A 22,662-nucleotide genomic window follows, 5' to 3' on the forward strand; every position below is an offset into this window, starting at 1 on the left:
AAGTATGTACTGGAGTATGTACTGGAGTACAAATTGGAGTATGTAGTGGAGTATGTAGTGGAGTATGTAGTGGAGTATGTAGTGGAGTATGTAGTGGAGTATGTAGTGGAGTATGTAGTGGAGTATGTAGTGGAGTATGTATGTAGTGGAGTATGTAGTGGAGTATGTAGTGGAGTATGTAGTGGAGTATGTAGTGGAGTATGTAGTGGAGTATGTACTGGAGTATGTACTGGAGTATGTACTGGAGTATGTACTGGAGTATGTACTGGAGTATGTAGTGGAGTATGTAGTGGAGTATGTAGTGGAGTATGTAGTATGTAGTGGAGTATGTAGTGGAGTATGTAGTGGAGTATGTAGTGGAGTATGTAGTGGAGTATGTAGTGGAGTATGTAGTGGAGTATGTAGTGGAGTATGTAGTGGAGTATGTAGTGGAGTATGTAGTGGAGTATGTACTGGAGTATGTACTGGAGTACAAATTGGAGTATAAATTGGAGTATAAATTGGAGTATAAATTGGAGTATGTAGTGGAGTATGGAGTAAAGTATGTACTGGAGTATGTACTTTAGAACAAATTGGAGTACAAATTGGAGTACAAATTGGAGTATGTAGTGAAGTATGTATTGGAGTATATACCGGAGTATGTATTGGTATATACTGGAGTATGTATTGGTATATACTGGAGTATGTATTGGAGTATGTATTGGAGTATGTATTGCAGTATTGGAGTATATATTGGAGTATATATTGGAGTATATATATTGGAGTATATACTGGAGTATGTATTGGTATATACTGGAGTATGTATTGGAGTATGTATTGGAGTATGTATTGGAGTATGTATTGGAGTATGTATTGGAGTATGTATTGCAGTATTGGAGTATATATTGGAGTATATATTGGAGTATATATTGGAGTATATATTGGAGTATATATTGGAGTTTATATTGGAGTTTATTGGAGTATATATTGGAGTATATATTGGAGTTTATATTGGAGTTTATATTGGAGTATATATTGGAGTATATATATTGGAGTATATATTGGAGTATATATTGGAGTTTATATTGCGTAGATTTTGCTTTAACTTGCCTGACGACGACTGCAGGAGCTCTATTAGCTTGGAAAATTAGTAAAACAAAGCGGTGTGTGATATATCGCCAATAGCACTGGTTTTCAGTCTGTAGGACGGTACCAGGTCGACTTGTTTCTTATGAATTCAGGGGGGTGGACAGCTAAAAGACAAGTACAGTGTGGGTCAAGTGGAAGTGTTCCTCTGCTTATGCTGTAAATGTCAGCACAATACATTAAACTTCACCTAATGCACGCTGTTTTAAAAACTTGGGTAGGCTGCATGACATTTATTGGACTATTTGCCATTTACTAACAGCACAAAGAGGGCCGCTTCCTCCCATATAGATGCCCTTTGATTCACAGGGACAAAGCAGCTACTTAACAGTACACTTCTAAACACATCACAACTATAAAAATGATGCTACAAGGAGGCCTGTCACGATAACGCATCTTGAAACTCCATATATAGCACCATATATATACACTCACACAGAGATTTTAAATAGGCAGTGTCATTAAATGGGCTGAGCTGCAACAAATAAATAGCAGAATGAAACTATAATTAGCAGTAGAAGTTAATTATTCTACCCTCTACAGCTCAAATCTTACGTCATTACATAAAAATGGCAAAACTCTCCCCACTACTGCAAAGACAATTCAATACACAATAAACACTGAGCCTCAAAATATTTTATTGTTCCAGCTTTATTGAACGATAAGTCCATGTAGTATTAATCGTGACATTTATCGCCGCAAAACTGAACTTACAGTGAATTGTGTATACTTTAGTTTATTAATTTATCACAATAATATCATCATAGTAAAAAAAAAATCTATTTCTCATATCGTGCTGCCCGAAATACTTACTGCACAGTTCGTACATTTGATTTTACTTGCACACTGATAAATGTAAGTATATTATCGAATGTTTAATAATTAATTAAGGGTCAGTTCGGATTTTTGGACGTAGGGCCTCATTTCCTAGTGAGCCAGAGCGTTGGAGACGTGTGGAGATACTTTTTTAAATATTCCATCCAGTTCTTGTATTTGTAAAGGTCGCTGGTGCTAGGCTAGTGCATGTCAATGGCCATAGTTATCCTGCCACTAAAAACAGTTTTACCCACTCCACAAAACACCTGAAGCAAAGCTATTATTACACCAGACTGTCAATGTAAATGTCTGTGTCGATAAAATAATGTTTGAAATAAAACTAACCTTGCATCGCATGAATTGTCGCATGTTGAGGGACTATTTTCTCATATATCAGTCCGCCGCTGCCAAGCTTTCTATCAGAAAGTACAACTCACCACTGCTGCTCAGACATAAATCCTTCAAATGCAAGGTTGGTTTTACTTCTGAAATTATTCTATCGACAGAGACATTTACATCAACAGTTTGACATAATAATTGTTTTGCTTCTTGTGTTTTGTGGAGTGGGTAAAACTGTTTTTAGTGGCAGGATAACTATGGCCATTGACATGCACTAGCCTAGCACCAGTGACCTCTGCAAATACAAGGACTGGATGGAATATTTTAAAAAGTGTCTCCACACATCTACAGCACTCTGGCTCACTAGGAAATGAGGTCCTATGTCCAAAATTCCAGACTGTCCCTTCACGATAATTAAACAGTAGATAATATACTTACATTTAACACTGTACAAGTATAAACAAATGTAAGTACTGTGCAGTAAGTTATTCGGGCAGCACGACATGAGAAATTGATTGAATTATAGAATACACAATTCACTACAAGTTCAGTTTTGAAGCGATAAATGTTGCGATTAATACTACATGGACTTATCATCTCCACACGTCTCCAACACTCTGGCTCACTAGGAAATGAGGCCTAAATTCTGAACTGTCGCTTTAATATTTGAGTGCCTGTTTCTATCCTCTTGCTGTTGTTGGACTGTGGAATTTCCCCATTGTGGGACAAATAAAGGATCTCTAATCTTGCCTCTGAAAAGCACTATATTTAACTTTGCTGGAGTTTACACCGACTCCTTTCACATCTGATTACAGTAGAGTGGATCCCCTCCAAAACAGCGAAATATTAATTGCTGCCAGTATCACGCAGCACTGTTCGTCTGAATTGGCACACGTCTTTGGGTTTTCTCACCAGAAGTGGAATGCTAATTTAACTCAAGTCTAATTTTATGCCAAATATCCGCCACAATAGCCTGGAAAAATAGCATAGCCTACTTTATTTTTCCTCCCTTCTCTTTCTGAGCCGAGCCACCAGGGAACATTATTTCACTTTCACAGCCCATCGAGGGGCTGTCAGAGCGCTGTCACCACGGAAACGCAGCCTCGTCTTTGTAAAGTGTCTGCTTAAACATTTACACGCGCACCTCTGCTCCGCTCTGTAACGATACATCTAAAGGTGCGAAGTGGAACTCGGCTCTGCGTCTGTGACCTCAAGGAAGAGACAGAGGTGGCCGATGTACCGTCTAAAGCCGCGGTTTTTCATTTTTACAACCACGTCGAAGCGAAAACAATATTCAGATTTATCAGTACCACCAGATCTGGGTCTGAGGGAGTGACCAGTATGTGAATAGAAATGACTCTACACAGTGTGAAAACAACACGTCTACATGAGTTTTAGAAAGCATCGCTCGGTTTTCACGTTACTAGGTTCTTGTAAATTGAAATATGAATAGAATAGTCTGTCGTACACACCTCATGAAAATAGAATCTCTCTTTTAGCAACATTTATACTAAACAAATACACACATTTCAGGACATTGCACTTCAACATAATCTTAATTACAGGAAGGACTGAACCTAAGAAGGCAACAGGTGCATAAGAAAACAGAACGTACTTACTCCTGCACCCTGTCTCTCACTCTTTTTGAATGATTGCATATGTTTTGTTAGACTAACCTTCATCCGGTATCTCCAGTATAATCTAAAACATTGTTTCCCAAAGACTGGGTCTCAAGAGATTTTTTTGGGGTCGCTTTGTCACGATCTGCATGTAGATCTGCTATATACAGTTCTACCGACTATTTTGTTCCAGTATTGCTGGTTCAATTGAATCAAATCAAAAGAAAAAGAAATGGGCTACATGCATGTCTAAATAGATGACATATGGATCCTTTTATTGGTTCAATTTCTGTTTTTCATTGTGTAAAATTTGAGTAATACGAATTGATGAAAATATAAAATATCCTCATTAAAGTTCAATAATGGTCAATCCACCTTTATTTTCTTATTTACGAATAATCTCTATTAATGCTGCTAAGATTTGTGACTTTTAAAATATGGGTCCACAAAAAAAATAAAAATAAAAATTTGGGAAACACTGATCTAAAAAACATATATTGATGTTTCACTATAGCTTATCCTTCAATTAACTAGTTAAAGTTCATGTTCTTAATCATTTTTGAATGAGAATAACTATTTATTTATCTAACTGCATTTCAATTTTAAGCAGTGGCACAAAACTTCAAGAGTAAGGACTTTGTTAAACCGGTCTGTCTCTCGGATATGAAGCTATATTTGCACTTCCTGATGTGCCTTTTTGTCCTTTCTGTTTCTCTGTAGAGAGAGCGGCCTCACTTCCGGAGCTGACCCCAGCGCAGAGGAACAAATTGAGGCACCTGTCCATCATCAGCCTGGCCTCCAACCTCAAGGTGCGCTGCTCCCGTCTCTGCTCCCGTCTCTGCTCCTGTCTCTGACCCTGTCTCTGCTCCTGTCTCTATTTCCTGACGTCGCACCTGTAGCCACGAAACTGGGCAGCAAGGATCATTTCAGCCTTTGTTTTAAAGAACCAGAATAACCAGCTTGTATTTCTTGATCCTTACGCTTTTACTGTTGGCTAGTGCTGAGTAAAAAATGTTTTTGTGGAGTAAAATGGGATTACAAGAGTAGCCGCAAGGTCTTAAAAGTCTTAAAAAGGTCTTAAATTTCATGTTCCTAAATTAAGGCCTTAAAAAGTCCTAAATTATGTTGTCAAAGTCTTATTTTTTTTCCACAAAGGTCTTAAATTTCATTAACCTATTTTTTTGTTTGTTTACTCAACCGGGCTACAGTGCAGTGTTAAAGGTTGTATGGAGGATTTTTTTTTTTGTTTGTTTCAAATTGTCAATGAAAGTTTAAAATACCATTACAGAGATGCAGCAGCCTTGAAATTATGATGACCCAAAAGAAAAAAAGAATGAAAATCCATCAACTGTGGATGTAGTGAGACCGGATAAACATCAGCCAATAGAAAACAAGGCTACCTCATTTTCTATTGGTTGTTAGGTTGGATTACGTGGTTTATGCAGCGGTTCTTAGAGGCTTTTTTAAACTGTAGCTTCCTCGCAGTTCGCACAGTTTGTTGCGATGGTGGGCGAGAATCCACGACCAGTTCGCCGCAAAAGAAAGTCCGTTTTTGAGGTCACTGAAAGAAAAAGAGAAAGGGAAAAGGAGCAAAGCCAAATTAAGGTGATTCTTGGAGATTCCTTCCAGTGATTGCGCGAATGAAGCAGACAAAGGGTCTAAAAACTGACACGTCGGTCGCTAAATTATTTCAAGACAGGTCACTTGAACAGTAATTCTGAACACATGCTGGCTGTAAACAAGCGTGATTTCTAAAGTAAGGAGGCGGGAGGAGATGTTTCTACTGAGGCTGTGGAGGAGGGAGGTGGTGTCGCATGTGTAACATTTGAAAAAGGACTGTTGCTGTATTTCTCTTCCCTTAAAAAATCCTCTATACAACCTTTAAATGGAGGGAGGGGAAAAAAAAACATGAATGAGCGTCTAATTTGGAGTATGCGCAAACAATACTTGGTTTTTGGTGCCGGCGGCAATGAGTAAACAATTTCCGAGTTTTGCCCAAGACGCAAAACTCTGGTCAGATCTGCTTACGCCACGTACGTGTTTATGTCACATGCATCACCACCGAGCCACCTGGCATGCAAACCCAATCCAATTCCACACATTTTTGCATAACTGTATGCATGCAGATTTCGTCTAAACGGGGAATAAAAAGTGAAGACGCGACGCCACTTTTGTGTCTTCTGTTCAGACCGTCGTCATATAAACGTAGCCTTAGATTCTAGATAAAGTACCGGTAGTTGGTAGGTCATTATTAGAATTAGACCTGGTGTTTTTCGCCCGCATAATGGGTGCGATGTTGGTCTTAATTTTCATTTTAAATGGTCTTAAAAAGGTCTTTAAAAAGTCTTAAATTTGGGGTAGTCAAACGAGGGGATGCCCTGATTACAAAGCCGCCCAAACAAATGCTTGTCTTTCGGGGTATTTTTAACCAACCAAATGCCTGCTATTATTAAGTACAAGATAAATAAGGTCCACAATATGGTATTAAACGTATCTAGGCAAAGTGCTATACTCTCCATGGAGACAAGATAGCAGCAGACCCCCCACCAGCAGCGTTACACAATACACCTTCCAAAACCCATATACTAGAAAATGTCAGATTTTGTGCTTAAATATTAGTATCAGTAGCTGTGGAGGTGTTTGCTGCTTCCTCTGGCCTCTTAATCATAAAGTTTTCAGTTCTTTTTAAAATCTCCTCTCTCTCATTTACACTTGGTCTGCGTCGCTCCTCTCCCGGTGCCCTTTTCGCTCCCTGTTCCAGATAAATAATTGATTCATTATTCTCCGCTGCTCTGTCTGAGTTTTTTTAAACATTAATCTGACTTTCGGCCACCATTAGTCCCCCGCGCTCCCTCCTTCGTCTCTGATACGGCCCCACCTGCTCGTGTGAGACCGGGCCCTAATGATCCTGTCCAGAATGGGCCAGTTATGTCCTCTCCCCCGGTGACATTTGGCCAAAGTGACGTTTTTTATGCTTTTCCATTGAACCGTCAACGTGTAATCAAATCGTCTGTCTGTTTAGTTAAGGTCAGTATGAAATGGGATTGTTATGCCGAGCTCCATAGACTGAAGCGGCACACGAAAGGGCGTAAAGCGGCACTGCTTAAGTTTTCTGTAAAATGTGCCACCTGCTTGTCTCCATGGAGATGGTATTGCTAGAATGTTTCACAGTATGGCGTTAAAAAAAAAAAAAAAAATCATAAAAAATAAATAAATAAGAATAATATATATAATAAATAAATACATATTATTTTTTATTTTATTTATTTATTATATATTATTTTATTGATTTATTATTTTATTTTTAATTATTTTATTATTTTATACATTTTATTTATTTATTTAAGTATAGTGACTAAAAGTGTTTATAAAAAAATGGGGGGGATTAAATTATAAATTGGCCAAAATATAAATATGCTGCACTACCACATTACTTTTGTTTTATTTAATTAAATTTGTGTGTGTGTTGGAGGGAAAAGGGTCGTTACGGGTGGGGAGTTTTGTTGTTTTATCTTTTTGTGTCTTGTTTCTGTGTTTATTATTGTATTTTGTTAAATGTTATATTCTATTTTCTTTTATATTAATAAAAAAAATTAAAATTAAAAATTCTAACTCCATTGAGGGTGGCAGATAGGATGACAAGCCCAAGTTACAGGTCAGATCTATGGAGCAGTGATCCCACTTTTGAGCCAAAAACATCTCAAAAGTGCGTCTTACTGCAAAACTATAAGCTCGTAGCCGTGGAGACGAGCAGGTAGTGTGTCATGTGACTTTGCAAAGGCTATCGTTATTTAGTGTAATGTCCTCTGCAAAGAACAAAATATCCTGTTTTATGTTTTACGCTTCTGCGAAAAGTTCTGAAATGAAATTCTTGTTTATCAGTTCATATTACAGTCTTCTCTCAAATGTTAACGCTCCTTCAGTGGCTTACAGTGTGCGCTCTGAACAGACTTTTCAAGCCTATGTCCCAAATCTAATCACAATACTTGTCAGAAAATGAGATTTCGTTCTAAAATTGCACCGCCATTACCATATCCTCCTCCAGAAAAGCTACATCAAATCAGTGACTATAACTGTGTGACCCCAAAATAACCCCTGCCCCTCTCTGTCTTTCTCTCCTCAGTGCCTTCCCTACTCCCTCCTCCTGCAGCAGCTGGAGTTGAAGAACGTGCGCGAGCTGGAGGACCTCCTGATCGAGGCCGTGTACTGTGACATCATCCAGGGCAAACTGGACCAGAGGAACCAGCAGGTGGAGGTGGACTGTAGCGTGGGCCGAGACCTGGGGCCCAACGAGCTGCCCAACATCATCAGCACACTGCAGGAGTGGTCAGTCGTCAATCATTATCCATCTGTTCACTTGATTTTCCTGCTCTTCGCGAGTTTCTCCGTCTTTTTACAGCCGCTCAGTGTGCTTAGATTGCCCTCGGGGATAAATAAAAAGTTCTATAGATTGATTGATTGAGTTTGAATGGCTAAAAGTACCTCAAAATGGAGCTATAAAAAGGAAAATGAAAGGCCCTTTTCCAAACTGCTTCCTTCTCCATTTTCTAGCACTAGTAATGCTCAGTTTGCGCGTTGTGCTGAAGGAGGACTTTTGACCATTCAGAATTAATTGCTATGGCAACAGTGCTCATTTTTCATCACCGGGGACAAAAGTAATCGTTACACTTAATATACGTGCAAAAATGATTAATTAATGACAAACAGGACCCTAAAACAAATGCAAATAAACACAAGCGAGGAATTAAAGGGCCCATATTGCACTATTTTCTAATCTATGTTAATGCTATAATTAGGGATGGGCGTTCGATGAAAGTTTATTAATCGATCGTCGAGAGAATTAACGATCGAGTATCGTCATTATTATTAGTAGTAATCTGCATAAATAAACTCAACTTTACAACATATAAACCATCACCACACGTTTGAGATTATAATGTGTTTAATGCAGCTTTGCGGAAGAAACGAAACTTAAAACCGCATGGCTAATTTGCATAAACTAATTTTTTTGTAAAATAAAATAAAAAAACGCTCTTGTGCGCTGATGCGGTTAGATTCTGTCGGACTAAAGGACATGACTCCAGGGTAGCTGCGAGGTCATAAAAGTCTTAAAAAGGTCTTAAATTTCATGTACCTAAATTAAGGCCTTAAAAAGTCTTAAATTATGTTGTCCAAGTCTTATTTTTTTCACAAAGGTCTTAAATTTCTTTAGCCTATTTTTTGGTTTACGTACTAAATGGAGGGAGGGTTAAAAAAAAAAAAAAAACAACGTGAAATAACGTTACATGAATGATTATCTAATTTGGAGTAATACTTTAGTTTTTGAGCCGGCGGCAAGGAGTAAACAATCAGTTTTGTCTACACTGCCCAAGACGCAAAACTCTGGTCAGATCTGCTCACGTTGCGTATGTGTTTACGTCATATACATCACCACCGAGCCGCCTGGCATGCAAACCCAATCGAATTCCACACACTTTTACATCACTGTATGCACACAGATTTCCTCCCGAAACATTCATCTAAATGCGGAATTAAAAGTGAAGACACTACGCCACTTTTGTGTCTTCTGTTAGGACCATCATCATATAAACGTAGCCTTAGATTCTAGATACAGTACTGTAGTTGGTTGGTCTTTATTAGAATTAGATCTGGTGTTTTTCGCCCGCGTAATGGTTGCGATGTTGGTCTTAATTTTCATTGAAGTTGTCTTAAAAAGGTCTTAAAAAGGTCTTAAATTTGGGGGTAGTCAAACCCGGGGATGCCCTGGACTCAGTGGAATATGAGTGTTTTTTCTGTGACAGAGGGATGTTGATGCTGAAGGTGAGTCTGTTCTCGATGTTTTCAAAGATCATACATGTGCAGGTTTAGCGCAGCTCTTTATGTTGCAGTAACCGGGATACTGCGTAAACATGCACCACGACGAAACCAAGACTCTGATGTGCATGTAAACGCACTCACTGAGAGATACAGTGATCTCCAAGGAGGTGCCAGAGCCCAAACGTGGGACGTGAGGCTGAAACTCCAGTGTTTGTGTCAGACGCAGCTTCATATCTACGCACAGAAACCTGCATTCAGTTTGTCGATTAGAAATTAACGTTATCAAGGAAATTCTTAATGATCAATTATCGATTCTTCGACTAATCATGCCCATCCCTAGTTATAAAGTTGTTTACCCATCAAAACCTACCTGAAGTTTTGATTTGTTTCAATCAAACATGAAAATCTCAAACTCTTGTGATGTCATGTGGTAATACAGGAAGTGCTCCACCGTGTTTTTAGACTCCATACACCTTCACTAGGAGAATCTGGATGATTTCAGCCTTGGAATTGCCAATTTCAGCTGAACTAAGTAGTAAGTGGTAGTACTAAGTAAAAAGTAGCTGTTAACTTGAAAACTTCATGACATCACAAGGAGGAACAGAGCATTTTGAGCTTTGGGGATGTAGACAGACGAATAGAGTTATTCAGACATGTGTGAATGAAACCAAAAACAATTCCAAGTCTGTTTTTGATGAGGTAACGACATAATAAAATGGTTTAAAGCTCACAAGAGTCAGTTTTGTGTAATGTAGAATCTTTAATTAATCTGGATCACTGTTGAAAGTTGTTCCTCTGTGTGCTGCAGGTGTACGGGGTGCGAGGCCGTGCTGTGTGGCATCGAGGAGCAGGTCTCACGGGCGAACCAGTACAGAGAGAGCCAGCTCAAGGTCAAAGTTCAAGTGGAAACTGAGGTCAGTGCTCATTGCGCCCCCTGCAGTCAGTGGTGTAAATGTGACTCGTTCAGACTCTGAGCGACTCGTGGTATTTGGACGCGGCCACATTTCTCCTTTTGTCCATCTCCCTCAGGTCTCAAACTTACAGAAGACGCTAAAGGCCAGCGCCGCCTCCCCCTCGTCAGGCCCCGCCCCCGCCGGAGCAGCGTCCAATCAGGACGCAGACCAGCCCGCCGAACCCCGAGACCCCGCCTCCTCCCAGGAGCCACGGCAGCCAGGCAAAAAGAGCTCCAAAGTGAAAGGGTGAGGATGCTCTCTGAATACAAGTGGGTTAAACTTCATATTTACACTGCAAAAATCAATATGTATCTGTGGGCATAAAACAAAAAAACTCTCTTGAAGTTTTACAAATAGTGTTCATTGAAAGGGAAGTAATGTAAATGAAGAACACTGTATAATTTGGTAAAGAAATTTGATCTTATTAAAGAAACTGTATGCAGCCTGCGTTCTTATAGTTTAAAACCGTTGCCATTGCCTAAAGCTGCAGATGGAGTAAACAAACAAGTTTTTCTCTCAGGACTGAGTAATGATTGGCTGTAAGTGCTGGGCTTTAGGTAGTGAGGATTCAGATCAGAGACAGTCCTTTTAGGTTTAAACCAACTGGATTTCAGCATGAGAACTGGCAACCCAAATGAGAGACTCATGTGAGCCTCATTCTGCTTTCTGATTGGATAATTGTCTTGCCAAACAAACAGCCAAATTATAAATAACATAAATAAACGGGACATTTAATGCAATTAGTAATAAAAGAACATTAGACTTATTAGATACATTTAAAATAAAAATCTTTCATACAGTTGCTTTAATCTCTAACTCCATTGGCCGATTATTTGGGCTGAAAAAAGCAATATATTGAAACAGTTTCATATGAACTAGTCAAACATCCTCAAATCAAAGAAACACATTCTGGACTCACATTGTTTAAACTCATGGAGATATTCATTGTCTGCAGTGTACACTTTGAAACACTTTGAAACACTCTGACTTTGCATAGAAATTACTTTCCACTTTTCTCGAGGACTGCACACCACGACACACCAAATACGTTTGGCCATGTAGAATAATTTTGTCCTTTATTCCAAATTGTCAATGTGCACTTAAACCACATTGTTTTTTTTTCTGAAAGGCTGTTTATTTCTTCAAGTCACACACAAGCGACGGAAGAGGCTGAATACAGAACACTTAAACTATTAACTTTCTTTTAGCGTTGAACCTTTCTTTAGCGGAGCACTTTGTGACACTGTTTTTGAGTTCCATAATTTCAAAAGTACAGACTAGACTCAATTTTAAAGATATTAGTCCATGTTTTGCTGAGAGCTCACAATGAGGAATCACAGGGTCCCTAAAGGCCGGATTACAGTTCTGTGTTGACTGAATGCACATTGCCGCTGTCGCCTTGACGCCGTCGTTTTTGATTTATAGATCTGCATCAAGTTCTCTGCGCCATGAAGTAATTCACCGCCACAGCACTAGGAGGCTAGGATTTAAAAATGGCATTCGTGTTTACAAAATGAAGCGGGAAAGCAGAGTAACGGAAATGTATGTAGAGCGGTGGTAGAGAGGACCAATCACAGCCCTTATCGTCTGTGTTTCCCATGCTGTCTGCGTTCGTTCGACACCTACTTACAAAATTTTGGAGGTTCTGCAGACTCTCTCTTTTATGTTTACACTGAAAAGAATCACCGTATCACCATATCGGAAACAATTTGCGTCCAGACATGATGCACACAGTAACACGTAACCGCCTGAAACGCTAGTCACATGACTAGGCTGCTGTCACGTCGTCACAACTTCATGTGGGCGGTAAAAACAAGGAAGTGGAGCACCATGTCTGAAGCTGCTGCAGACGATTTCGAGCCGAGGAAGATGGCAGGCGTGAAAACAGTCTTTTCTACTAGCAAGTAGTTCTAGGTACAGTTTCCCGTTTGTCTATGGTTTGTTTAAACTGTTTCCGCAATAGCATCACATGACCAATGTCACAAACCCAGCGAATCAAGAAGGCCCGAGTCACAGTGATGTGGTCCAATAAGGACGCAACTAGAGCGTCTACGTCCTACGTACGTGTATCAACATTTTCAGGCGTCCACACAGTGAACAGCCGAATCAGATCTGTGCTCAGATGAATTCGTGGGAGCTGGCGGCACCAGATCCTTCCGTCTCTGGAACCGTTTTCTATCAGTTTAGTGTGGGCGAACACTACATCTACAACAAAAACGACTCGAATACAAACTAGTGTGGATGGGACCTCTGTGTCGCGGTGGAAACAATTTGACGCACGACCATGAATTGGGCTTAACGATTCAATACAATATGTGACACTGACATGGCCGACAGTACAGATAATATCACAAGATTCAATCCATTTTACCACATTATAATATTTTAAAGTTAGACTTTCATCTGTGCTTTATTTACATTCATGAGCCAGCTGGCTAGTTTTTTGTATTGATGAGAGGCTCCTGAAGATGTTTTGTTTAATCAGTTATATATTTGTTTTCAATATGAGTTTTCAAACAATCTAAAAAGTTACTCCTTTACATTCCTCCATAGACATACATACAGTTCCCCCTGAGCATTTTGTCTCTGCAGAGTATCAATACATCAGTTAATTTAAATGGGCTTTGAGTGTATTTAAACAGAACACCTCTAAAGGCGGGTAATGTCCCATAAATCAGCAGTGATGAAGCTCTGTAGCAGAGTTTATCTTAATTTATAGACGATTAGCGCCAAAATTGGCATTAATGCTAACGACCACATAATAAACACGTCCTAAAGGTTATACTGGGCTAATCGCACTGAAAATATATCGAGCCACAACAGTCTGACAATGGCATTTTATGTTATTTTTTCAAGCGCCACAAATCCAACATTAATTAGTGAATTTAGAAACTGGAGCTTGAAGTTAGATATTGGCTCGTGTGACTCGTTGGCAAATGTCATGAACATGTAAACAGCATCCATTTGTCTGCGCCCTCTACAAACGTCAAAATCCATGTTTTATATTTCTGTCGCCTCATTAAAATGAATGAGATGGCTCGGTTATCACGGTACCAGGATGTGCGGAACAAATAAACCACGTCACTCCTGCAGTGGTCTGTCGCCAAGTAATTAAGATATTTTGACAACTCTTAAGTTCGGGCTGAAGGATTGGGGAAAACAAATGTCTAATTGTGATATTTCTGACAAGCATCGCGATTATTTAGATTTACAATTTATGTTTTAAAGGATGAGGTAAATTCACATTATGAACACGTCCAGGAAAATTGACAAAAAGATGGAAATATTAACAACAAACTAATGCAAGAATCACATTTCTGCAGATGTTTACAGATCTACTCTACAGGGTTAGCAGTTTTTATGTAGAATAAGGTATTGTTTTACTTATTTATTTATTGCTCATGCTATTATTTTTCTTTGCATCAATTTAAAGAGAACAACAATAAAAACTAAAAGTCTGATAATTAACAATAAATGCATATTCCAACCATTATTTGCCTTGTCTTTGCTGCATGAACAAAAGGAACAAAAAGAAGATAAATCTTATAAACCCTGCTCCTTTTACAGATAAAAAAACTAAATAAATTAAATTAAATTAAACTTTTCTTTAATAATCAATCTCTACCCCAAAAACCAAACCAAGTCACCAGTGAGCCACATGTATATTACAGTATCTCTCTTGTGCTTTGATTAACTAAATATTTTCTGGTTTGTGGATGAAATAATAGTACTTTAATAAAAAAAAAAACATTGTCATCGATTAAAGAAATGCTCATGTCCTCCCGATCAATTAGCAGACTAAAAATGGAGCGTGGCAAAAGCTCTCAAAACTATTCATTCTCTTAGGGGTGGGATGAGATGAGACATGCCACAACACTGGGTCCACGAGAACAAGAAAAGATGAAATTTTTAGATAATTTGTGCAGTCCATTTCACAATTTTGGCCTCACTATTTTTATTAATTTGATGTCATAATTATAGTACTGCTTTTTGGAACCACAGCTTCTCAAATTATACAACTCACCAACTCTTAACTTTTTTTTTTTTTTTTTTTTTTGTCCAAGCCAAAGGTAAATTCAGGAGCGAAAAAATCTCACTTAGACTTTAGACTTAGACAAACTTTATTGATCCACAAGGGAAATTATTTTGACACAGTAGCTCACAATATAATATAATAACAAAGAGAAAAAAACTACATAAAAAATATAAATGGTAATAATAAATTCTAAATAAGTAGCAAAAAATCAGGTGTTAAATAAAACATAATTATATAAATGTAAATGTACAAGTCAAAATTAAATAGAAAAATAAATAATGAAATATTAAATCTCAGCTTTATACAAGAGGTCATAGGAAGACAGTGCAACAATGATATGATAATTGACAGTTGTAGGGAGTATTATCTGTTACATAAAGGTGAGTTGTTGTACAGTTGTATGCAGAAATAATTTATCTAATGTGTGCACAATCTTGTGGCAGTTTTGTCTCACGAGATCTTGTCCCATCCCTATTATCTCTATGATCGGACCATGTAACTGCACTCAAAATAAATAATACAACTTCATGCGAGTTTATGCAAAAACAACTTAATTTATACAATAATTATGAAAAAGCGCAGTTATCTGACAAAGGCAGATTAAATAGAGCACAGATGTCAAACTCAAATTCACAGAGGCCAAAATTAAGAACTGGGACTAAGTCATGGGCCAAACTAAATATTTATTGAAACTTTTCAACAGCATCTGCGTGATTTCTCTTCTTTCGAGATATGTCATTTTAAACCTTTTCTTATTAAAACAAATGTAATAATAGTTTTGCTTAAACATTGAACCCAGAACAAGCAGAATATAAAATAATAACACAATTTTAATTAAATAATGTCTCTATAGTCTATCTGTAGCGGGCATGGCAGCTCTAATACATATTTGATATGATCTTGCGGGCCAAATTTAATTATATTGCGGGCCAAATTTGGCTCCCGGGCCTGAGTTTGACCTTTCTGAAATAGAGGATTCACTCTTAAATCTACCCTCTCCTTTCTGCTGTTGTCCCATAGAAATCCTAATAATGTCAGTAAACTCATTAGTCAACTATACAAATATAACTATACACTAGGGATGTAACAATGTCCAAATCTCACGGTACGATATTTTCACGATACACATCTCACAGCACAGTATTTATTGCAATATTTTGTGGAGGCTACTCTTAAAATGCCTTGACAAAACTTCATTTAAAGAACTAAGATTAGACTAAGAAGTGCTTAGAACTGCTATTTCTTCATGTAGTTTGCACCAAAACAGAGCAAAGGATCATGGTCAATGTAGTTCCATCTGTTTTTTTAGGTGTTGCTGCACCATAACAATGAATTTAAGCAAAGAAAGTTGTGATTTGATATATCGTGATGGCCAAAAATATTACTGAGAGACTTTTGACGATACGATATCACGGTATTTTGGTTATTTTTACACTCCCACTATACACAAGGCACCATTGACCGATTAATCGCCAAATTGCATCCATTCAGATTGCGATTTTGATTCAGTTTCACTTAATCCTGCAGTGCTACCCTCAGCTTAGTCAATTGAACAGTTTATTTCCACTCTTTCAGTAAACACTAAAGCCAGCTGCCTCAGTGTAAGTGGTTGGCCTGTGATTCTCTGTGTGTGTGTGCGTTTCTGTGTGTGTGTGAATCTGCATGACGTGGCTCTATTATCAGACGCTAACCCTGCTATCAGCCAGTCCCCTCTCCTCCATTCGACACAATTACCACGGGCTAATTTCACATCTGTCCCGCACTGCAAAATGTCACTGGGACTCACAGAGGCCCGCATGCCCTCCCCCCAAAAGAACCCGCTCCCCCTCCGGTGATCGGAGGAGAGGCTGCACGGATCTTCATGCTCTGAAAATGAAAAATATAATATCTAGAATGGGTTGAAATGACTTAAAATCCTGATATTTTCGAGTAGCTTTGGCTCGGTTAGATTCGGTTGCGTGTGTGACCTAAATAACGCGTTTCCTTTTAAAAGTTTAGACCTCCAAAATACAAACAGACCGGAGAGACCCCCGCAGTGAAATGAAAAGACAACAGTAATACTCCTGTGGCGTAACATGATAAATCAGGTTTAATATTGCTGACATAGATCAGTTTTCCCAATCAAGATACGGGGACAATTTCCGAAAAAGAATGCTGGAATTGAATAATGAATAATGGTTCTGTATAATTTGATATAAACATTATTAAAACAAGAAAATATAAGACTTACTACTGGCAAATGTTAAATGTTAAAGGCCCCATATTACGCTATTTTCTAATCTATTTTCTCATCAAAAACTTACCTGGAGTTGTGTTTTGTTTCAATCACACGTTTAACTCACAAAACAAAACCTGCATATTTAGATTGAAAACAGAAAACGCACTGTTGCACCTCGTGATGTCATGTGGTAATACAAGAAGAAGTTCACTGTTTTTAACCTCCATAAACCTTCACTAGGAACATTTGGATGATTTCAGGAATTGTCCAGTGTTACGTTTGGGCACTTTTTAGACACTGTGTTTTTTTATTGTCTATTTTTTGTGGCATTTTTCGCAGTTTTGATTTTCCAAATTATTCCTACGTTTGAATGTTTACAAGTTGTTTTTGTGTTTGCTTCTTTAAATAGAGCGAGTCCTGCGTGCTCGTGTTTCTCTCTACCTCGCCGTGGCTCGCCGGTCCCAGAGCTGCCCCTTGCTGGCTCCTATACCGGGTTTTTAGTGTTTTTTGTTAGCCCAGCGTTGATTTTTTGTTTGCCTTGGTGAGTCCGGATGTCCTGTTTTCGTTTATTATTTAATGTAGGGATAGTTTTTGGGTTGTGTTTTCATTAGGGTAGAGACAGCGGGGACAGGCCTTATTTTACGTTACCGGGGTCTTTTCCGCTGTTACTTTGTTTTTTGGGGCTTGATTTAAGGGTTTTTTGTTTCCACATTCAAAGATACAAAATAAAAAAAAAAATATATATATATTTAATCCTTAACTTTGTTTTCCGTGTTCTTTCCTAAATATGTTTTCATCTATTTTGGGTTGTAACACCCAAGAATTGCCAATTTCTGCTAAAGATAAATGGTCTTTTCTCGGTCTTGACGGCGCTTGGACTCGGTCTTGACTCGGTCTTGAAGGCGCTTGGACTCGGTCTTGACTCGGTCTTGAAGGCACTTGGACTTGGTCTTGAAGGCGCTTGGACTCGGTCTTGTCTTGGTCTTGTCTTGGTCTTGTCTTGGTCTTGTCTTGGTCTTGTCTTGGTCTTGAAGGCGCTTGGACTCGGTCTTGTCTCGGTCTTGAAGGCGCTTGGACTTGGTCTTGTCTTGGTCTTGTCTTGGTCTTGTCTTGGTCTTGTCTTGGTCTTGTCTTGGTCTTGTCTTGGTCTTGAAGGCGCTTGGACTCGGTCTCGTCTCGGTCTTGAAGGCACTTGGACTCGGTCTCGTCTCAGTCTTGAAGGCACTTGGACTCGGTCTTAAAGGCACTTGGACTTGGTCTCATCTCGGTCTTAAAGGCACTTGGACTCGATCTTGTCTCGGTCTTAAAGGTGCTTGGACTCGGAATTGTCTTGGTCTTGTCTCGGTCTTGAAGGCACTTGGACTCAGTCTTGAAGGTGCTTGGACTCGGTCTTGTCTCGGTCTTGAAGGCGCTTGGACTCGGTCTTGTCTCGGTCTTGAAAGCGCTTGGAAATTTACAAAAAAATTACAAAGCTGGTCTTGATTTGGTCTCGACGGGCCTTGGTCTAGACCTTGGCCTTTAAAAGTCTCGGCCTTGTCTCGGTCTCAACCCTCAGAGGTCTTGGCCTTGTCCTAGTCTCTGGGCCCTGTAGCCTTGGACAGGTCTTGGTCTCAATTATTGCGGTCTTAATTATAACACTAATAAACGGTATCTGAAAACTGCTTGCTTCATGACATCACAAGGTGGATCAGAGTATTTTGAGCTTTGAAGATGTAGACATACTGATAACGGCAGATTCCTCAAACATTTGTGAATGAAACAAAACAAAACTCGGTGTGTTTTTGTGTAATATAGGGCCTTTTCTCGTACTTCTTATCCAAATAGTCACTAAAACAGCAGTGTCACTCAAGACAAACAGGTGGGAGTCACTGACCTCGATGATTAAACTGGCTGCGTCACATGTCTGACGGGTTTCAAGATAATTAAGCTTGAAACAAGAAAATATCTCAGACAGCTGGGTGGGTGCAGTTTTCCCGGGTAACAGCTGTAACATGTGCTCCTACTGGTTTAATAATGGCAATACAATCACACGGAACCTGGGATCCCATTAGCCGTAATATACCGAGGGCACATCGTATCATGGAGAGACATTTTAGGTTTACTGCAAACTGGTTTTAGTCGTAAGATCTGGCAACCCAAGGTGAGACGCTCGTTCTGCTTCCGGATGAGATAATTGGCAAGGGAAAATCAAAACCCAAAAATGTGAAAATAAACTGTTTTACATCGCGTGGAATGTTAACACAATTATTACGAGTTTTCAGCGCTGCCGTTTTATCTCAGGCTTCACAACACGAGCTGAGGCCTCCGCATTTTCTGAAGATGCACTTTGAACCGTTAAAACGTTATGAAAGATATGTTTAAATGTGCACTGTGTAACATTTCTGGTGACGCTTGTTTCCACGGAGATTAGTCTGGAATGTCCCACAGTATGGCATTATACTATTCAATCTTGCATTTATTCAGTTACAGATGTTTTTTTTGGTAACACTTTATGATAACTACACCTTACTTAGCCTTAATAAAGCATGAACAAAGACTTAATTAATAATGAACAAAGATTTAATTAATAATGATTCATGCTTAGTAAATGCTTAATAAAGCATAATTTGTCTTCACTTTAGAAAAGCTCTCAAAAAGACTTAACTAACAGCTGCCTGAATTATCATTACATTGCATTATTAGTAAATCATTCTCTCATAGCTTATTAATGATTAATAAATGATCAAATGGTTAGTCCATGAGTAATTAAGTATGAAATAATTATGAGTAACTATTTACAGCACAGGCATATTAAGTGCAAGCGCTAATTAAGGTAGTAATTAAGTAGTTACTAAGCGTGAATCATTATTAGTTAAGTCTTTGTTCATTATTAATTAAGTCTTTGTTCATGCTTTATTAAGGCTAAATAAGGTGTAGTTATTATAAAGTGTTACATTTTTATTTTATTTTATATTTACAATTTACCAAAACTGTAGTTGGGGCTGTGGGCACTTGCCTGTCACCATGGAGATACTATGTGTGTGTGTAATGCCATACTGTGGGATATTCCAGGCAAAGCAATAACCTATAACTATGGAGACAAGCAGGTAGTGGACTGTCCACCAAAAAGTTGTGTAGTGCACTTTCTTTTTGATAAATCTTGCATATAAAGTTATAAACTTTAATAAACCTGCATCACGCTGTTTTCTGATCTGTTTTAATGTTTCCTTGTCACAAACAAACCTGGAGTTGTGTTTTGTTTCATTCACACATGTTTAACACACAAATCCTACATACTTAGGCGAGTTCTCTCAAACTGAAAATCTGTTCCACCTAGTGATGTCATGTGGTGATACAGGAAGTGCTCCACTGTGTTTTTAAACTCCACACACCTTCACTGGAATCATTTTTAATAAATCATTGCATTTATATATCACATTTCAAAATACCCAAAGTACTTTACAGTTCATTATTCATTCACTCAGTGGTGGTAAACTACTACTGCAGCCACAGCTGTCCTGGGGCAGACTGACGGAAGCGAGGCTGCGGCCCCTTTGACCACCACCAACACACACACGCACACACACACACCACTTTCACACTAGGCAATGTAGGTGAAGTGTCTTGCCCAAGGACACAACGACAGTTTTTTGCAACTGGCGCCCTCCTGTGGCACCTGGAATTCCCAGTGGTCTCCCGCCCAAGTACTGTCCATTCCCAACCCTGCTTTGGATGATTTCAGACCTGAACATGCCAATCTGTACTGAGCAAAAGATAAAAACTAGCTGTTCAATTGAAAACTACCACTACATGACATCACAAGGGGGAACTGATCATTTTGAGCTTTGTAGATGTAGACAGACTAACAGGGTTGCCACAGTCATGGAAACTCTGGAAAAGTCATGGAATTTTAGTGACTCTTTCCACAGTGTTCTGTTAAATTTTCATCAGGCTATTATTATTATTTCTGAACAAATGTAGGTGGCTTTTGTTTAAGAGAGACGACAATAAATGCACTGACGGTATTTTGAATGTTCAAAAACTGTAATACCAAACGATAAGGTGCATGAAAAGGGTTAATATTTCAGATTTAGCCCTAAAAGTCTGATCAATTCTACACTTGTAGGTGCTGTAAAGTCATGGAAAATTTACTTTAGGTCATGAAAAAGTCATAGAAAAGTTTTGGGATTTTGTCAGTGAAAAAGAGTGGGAACCCAGGACTAATAATAAAGTGTTACTCAAACATGTGTGAACGAAACAAAACACAACTCTAAGTACGTTTTTAGGACGTAACAACATTATAACACGTTTTAAAGTTTGCAGGAATCCATTTTGTGTAATATTGGACTTTAAGCAGGTCTGATTATTTGGGCCAATCATGTAAATAATAAATCTAAACTACTCGAAACAACCCAAATCTGATTCAACGTTGTGTGTTTGAGTCATTTTACCCATTCTAATATTCCTTTGGCAGTGTGTTGTTGTTGCTTCTTCACAGAAAGCGCTGATTATTTGGGCGAAGCTGCGGCGCTCTATAATTTTCATCACTCAGCGCCGCTCTCCGTTCAAACGCAGATCCACTTAAATGTTTTACCCACAAATTAATGATTGCTTAACCTCAATCCACAAATAAAAAGATTCTGTTTCCATCTGGGCCACCATTTTTGGACAAGGAACAACAATGGGCTCCTTTCACTGTAGTAATTCATTAAATATTTTTAAGCGCAAATCTTTCATGTTTGTCTTTCATGTTTTAATTAGCAGAGGGACCGCTGGGAGCCGTCTAAGCGCTGATAGAACACATTTAAAACCGAGACTTTCACCCGTGTTGCATCATAATTTGCTTTTGTTAAATCGGGCCCGGAACTGTGCAAAAGAAGATTTGAAATAAAGGGACTAGATCTTCCGCTAAATTGACTTATGAACTTTTAGACATGTTATTACGTTGTATTTCCCTCATCAAAACACTCTGGAGATGTGCTTTGTTTTGACTCATCGTGTAGTTTGAGTAATTTTATTAGTTTAAAGAGCCGATATAACTCTATTTTATGATTTACAGTACCGGTCAAAGGTTTTAGAACACCCTAGTTTTTCCAGTTATTTATTGCAAATTCAGTTGTGCAAGTCCAAGGAAGAGCTTGAAATGGTACAAAAGGTAAGAACTGAACAGCCAGAGGTTAAAAAAAAAAAGATAAAAGATACAAAACACAAGTCCAAGCTCTGCCAAAACTACCTCAGGAAAAAAGAACAAGATGGTAAAGCTTGAAAACATGGAGAGTCCAGCACAGTCGTACCATATTTTTTGGACTATAAGTCGCACCAACCAAACAATGCGCAATGAAGAAGAAAAACACACATAAGTCACACTTTTTGGGGAAATGTATTTTGTAAAATCAGAGACCAGGAACCGACATTTCATCGTGAAAGGCAAATTAAAGTAATAACAGAATAAAGAACAACGGACTGAACAGGCGTTAATATGTTAATGTAACATATTAACAGTTATTCAGATAATTATAGCAAAAACAGCATAAGTTTACCAAACTCAGGATCTCACTCCAAATCAGTAGATCCATTGAATCCTTCATCCTCTGTGTCACTTCTGCGTGACCTCCAGAGATAAACCATAGATCCATGAGGTAAACAGCGCCGCTTCTTCTTCTGTGTAGCTGTTGTCAGACTCAGCATCAGTTCCAGTTAGAATTATTCCAGCCTTTCTGAATCCCGACAGGATGGTTTCAATTGTCATTGAAGTTCAGG

General features: G+C 38.6%; 1 protein-coding gene across 2 annotated transcripts in view; it reads left to right on the forward strand.

Moving 5' to 3' along the window:
• The window catches only part of cops7a (COP9 constitutive photomorphogenic homolog subunit 7A), a 46,203-nt gene that overhangs the window by 21,415 nt on the left and 2,126 nt on the right, over positions 1 to 22,662 (forward strand). The window contains exons 4-7 of one of the 2 annotated variants that reach the window (XM_020927996.2): positions 4,620 to 4,708; positions 8,023 to 8,225; positions 10,525 to 10,630; positions 10,746 to 10,938. In XM_020927996.2, the coding sequence (XP_020783655.1) occupies positions 4,620 to 4,708; positions 8,023 to 8,225; positions 10,525 to 10,630; positions 10,746 to 10,919 (572 nt within the window). In that variant the 3' untranslated portion in view covers positions 10,920 to 10,938. The remainder of the gene's footprint in view (positions 1 to 4,619; positions 4,709 to 8,022; positions 8,226 to 10,524; positions 10,631 to 10,745; positions 10,939 to 22,662) is intronic. The other variant, XM_020927995.2, reaches the window with a different exon arrangement.

This window comes from Boleophthalmus pectinirostris, unplaced genomic scaffold (assembly GCF_026225935.1).
Source record: "Boleophthalmus pectinirostris isolate CB_2022bp ecotype Guang Dong unplaced genomic scaffold, ASM2622593v1 HiC_scaffold_6, whole genome shotgun sequence".
Lineage (NCBI taxonomy): Eukaryota > Metazoa > Chordata > Actinopteri > Gobiiformes > Gobiidae > Boleophthalmus > Boleophthalmus pectinirostris.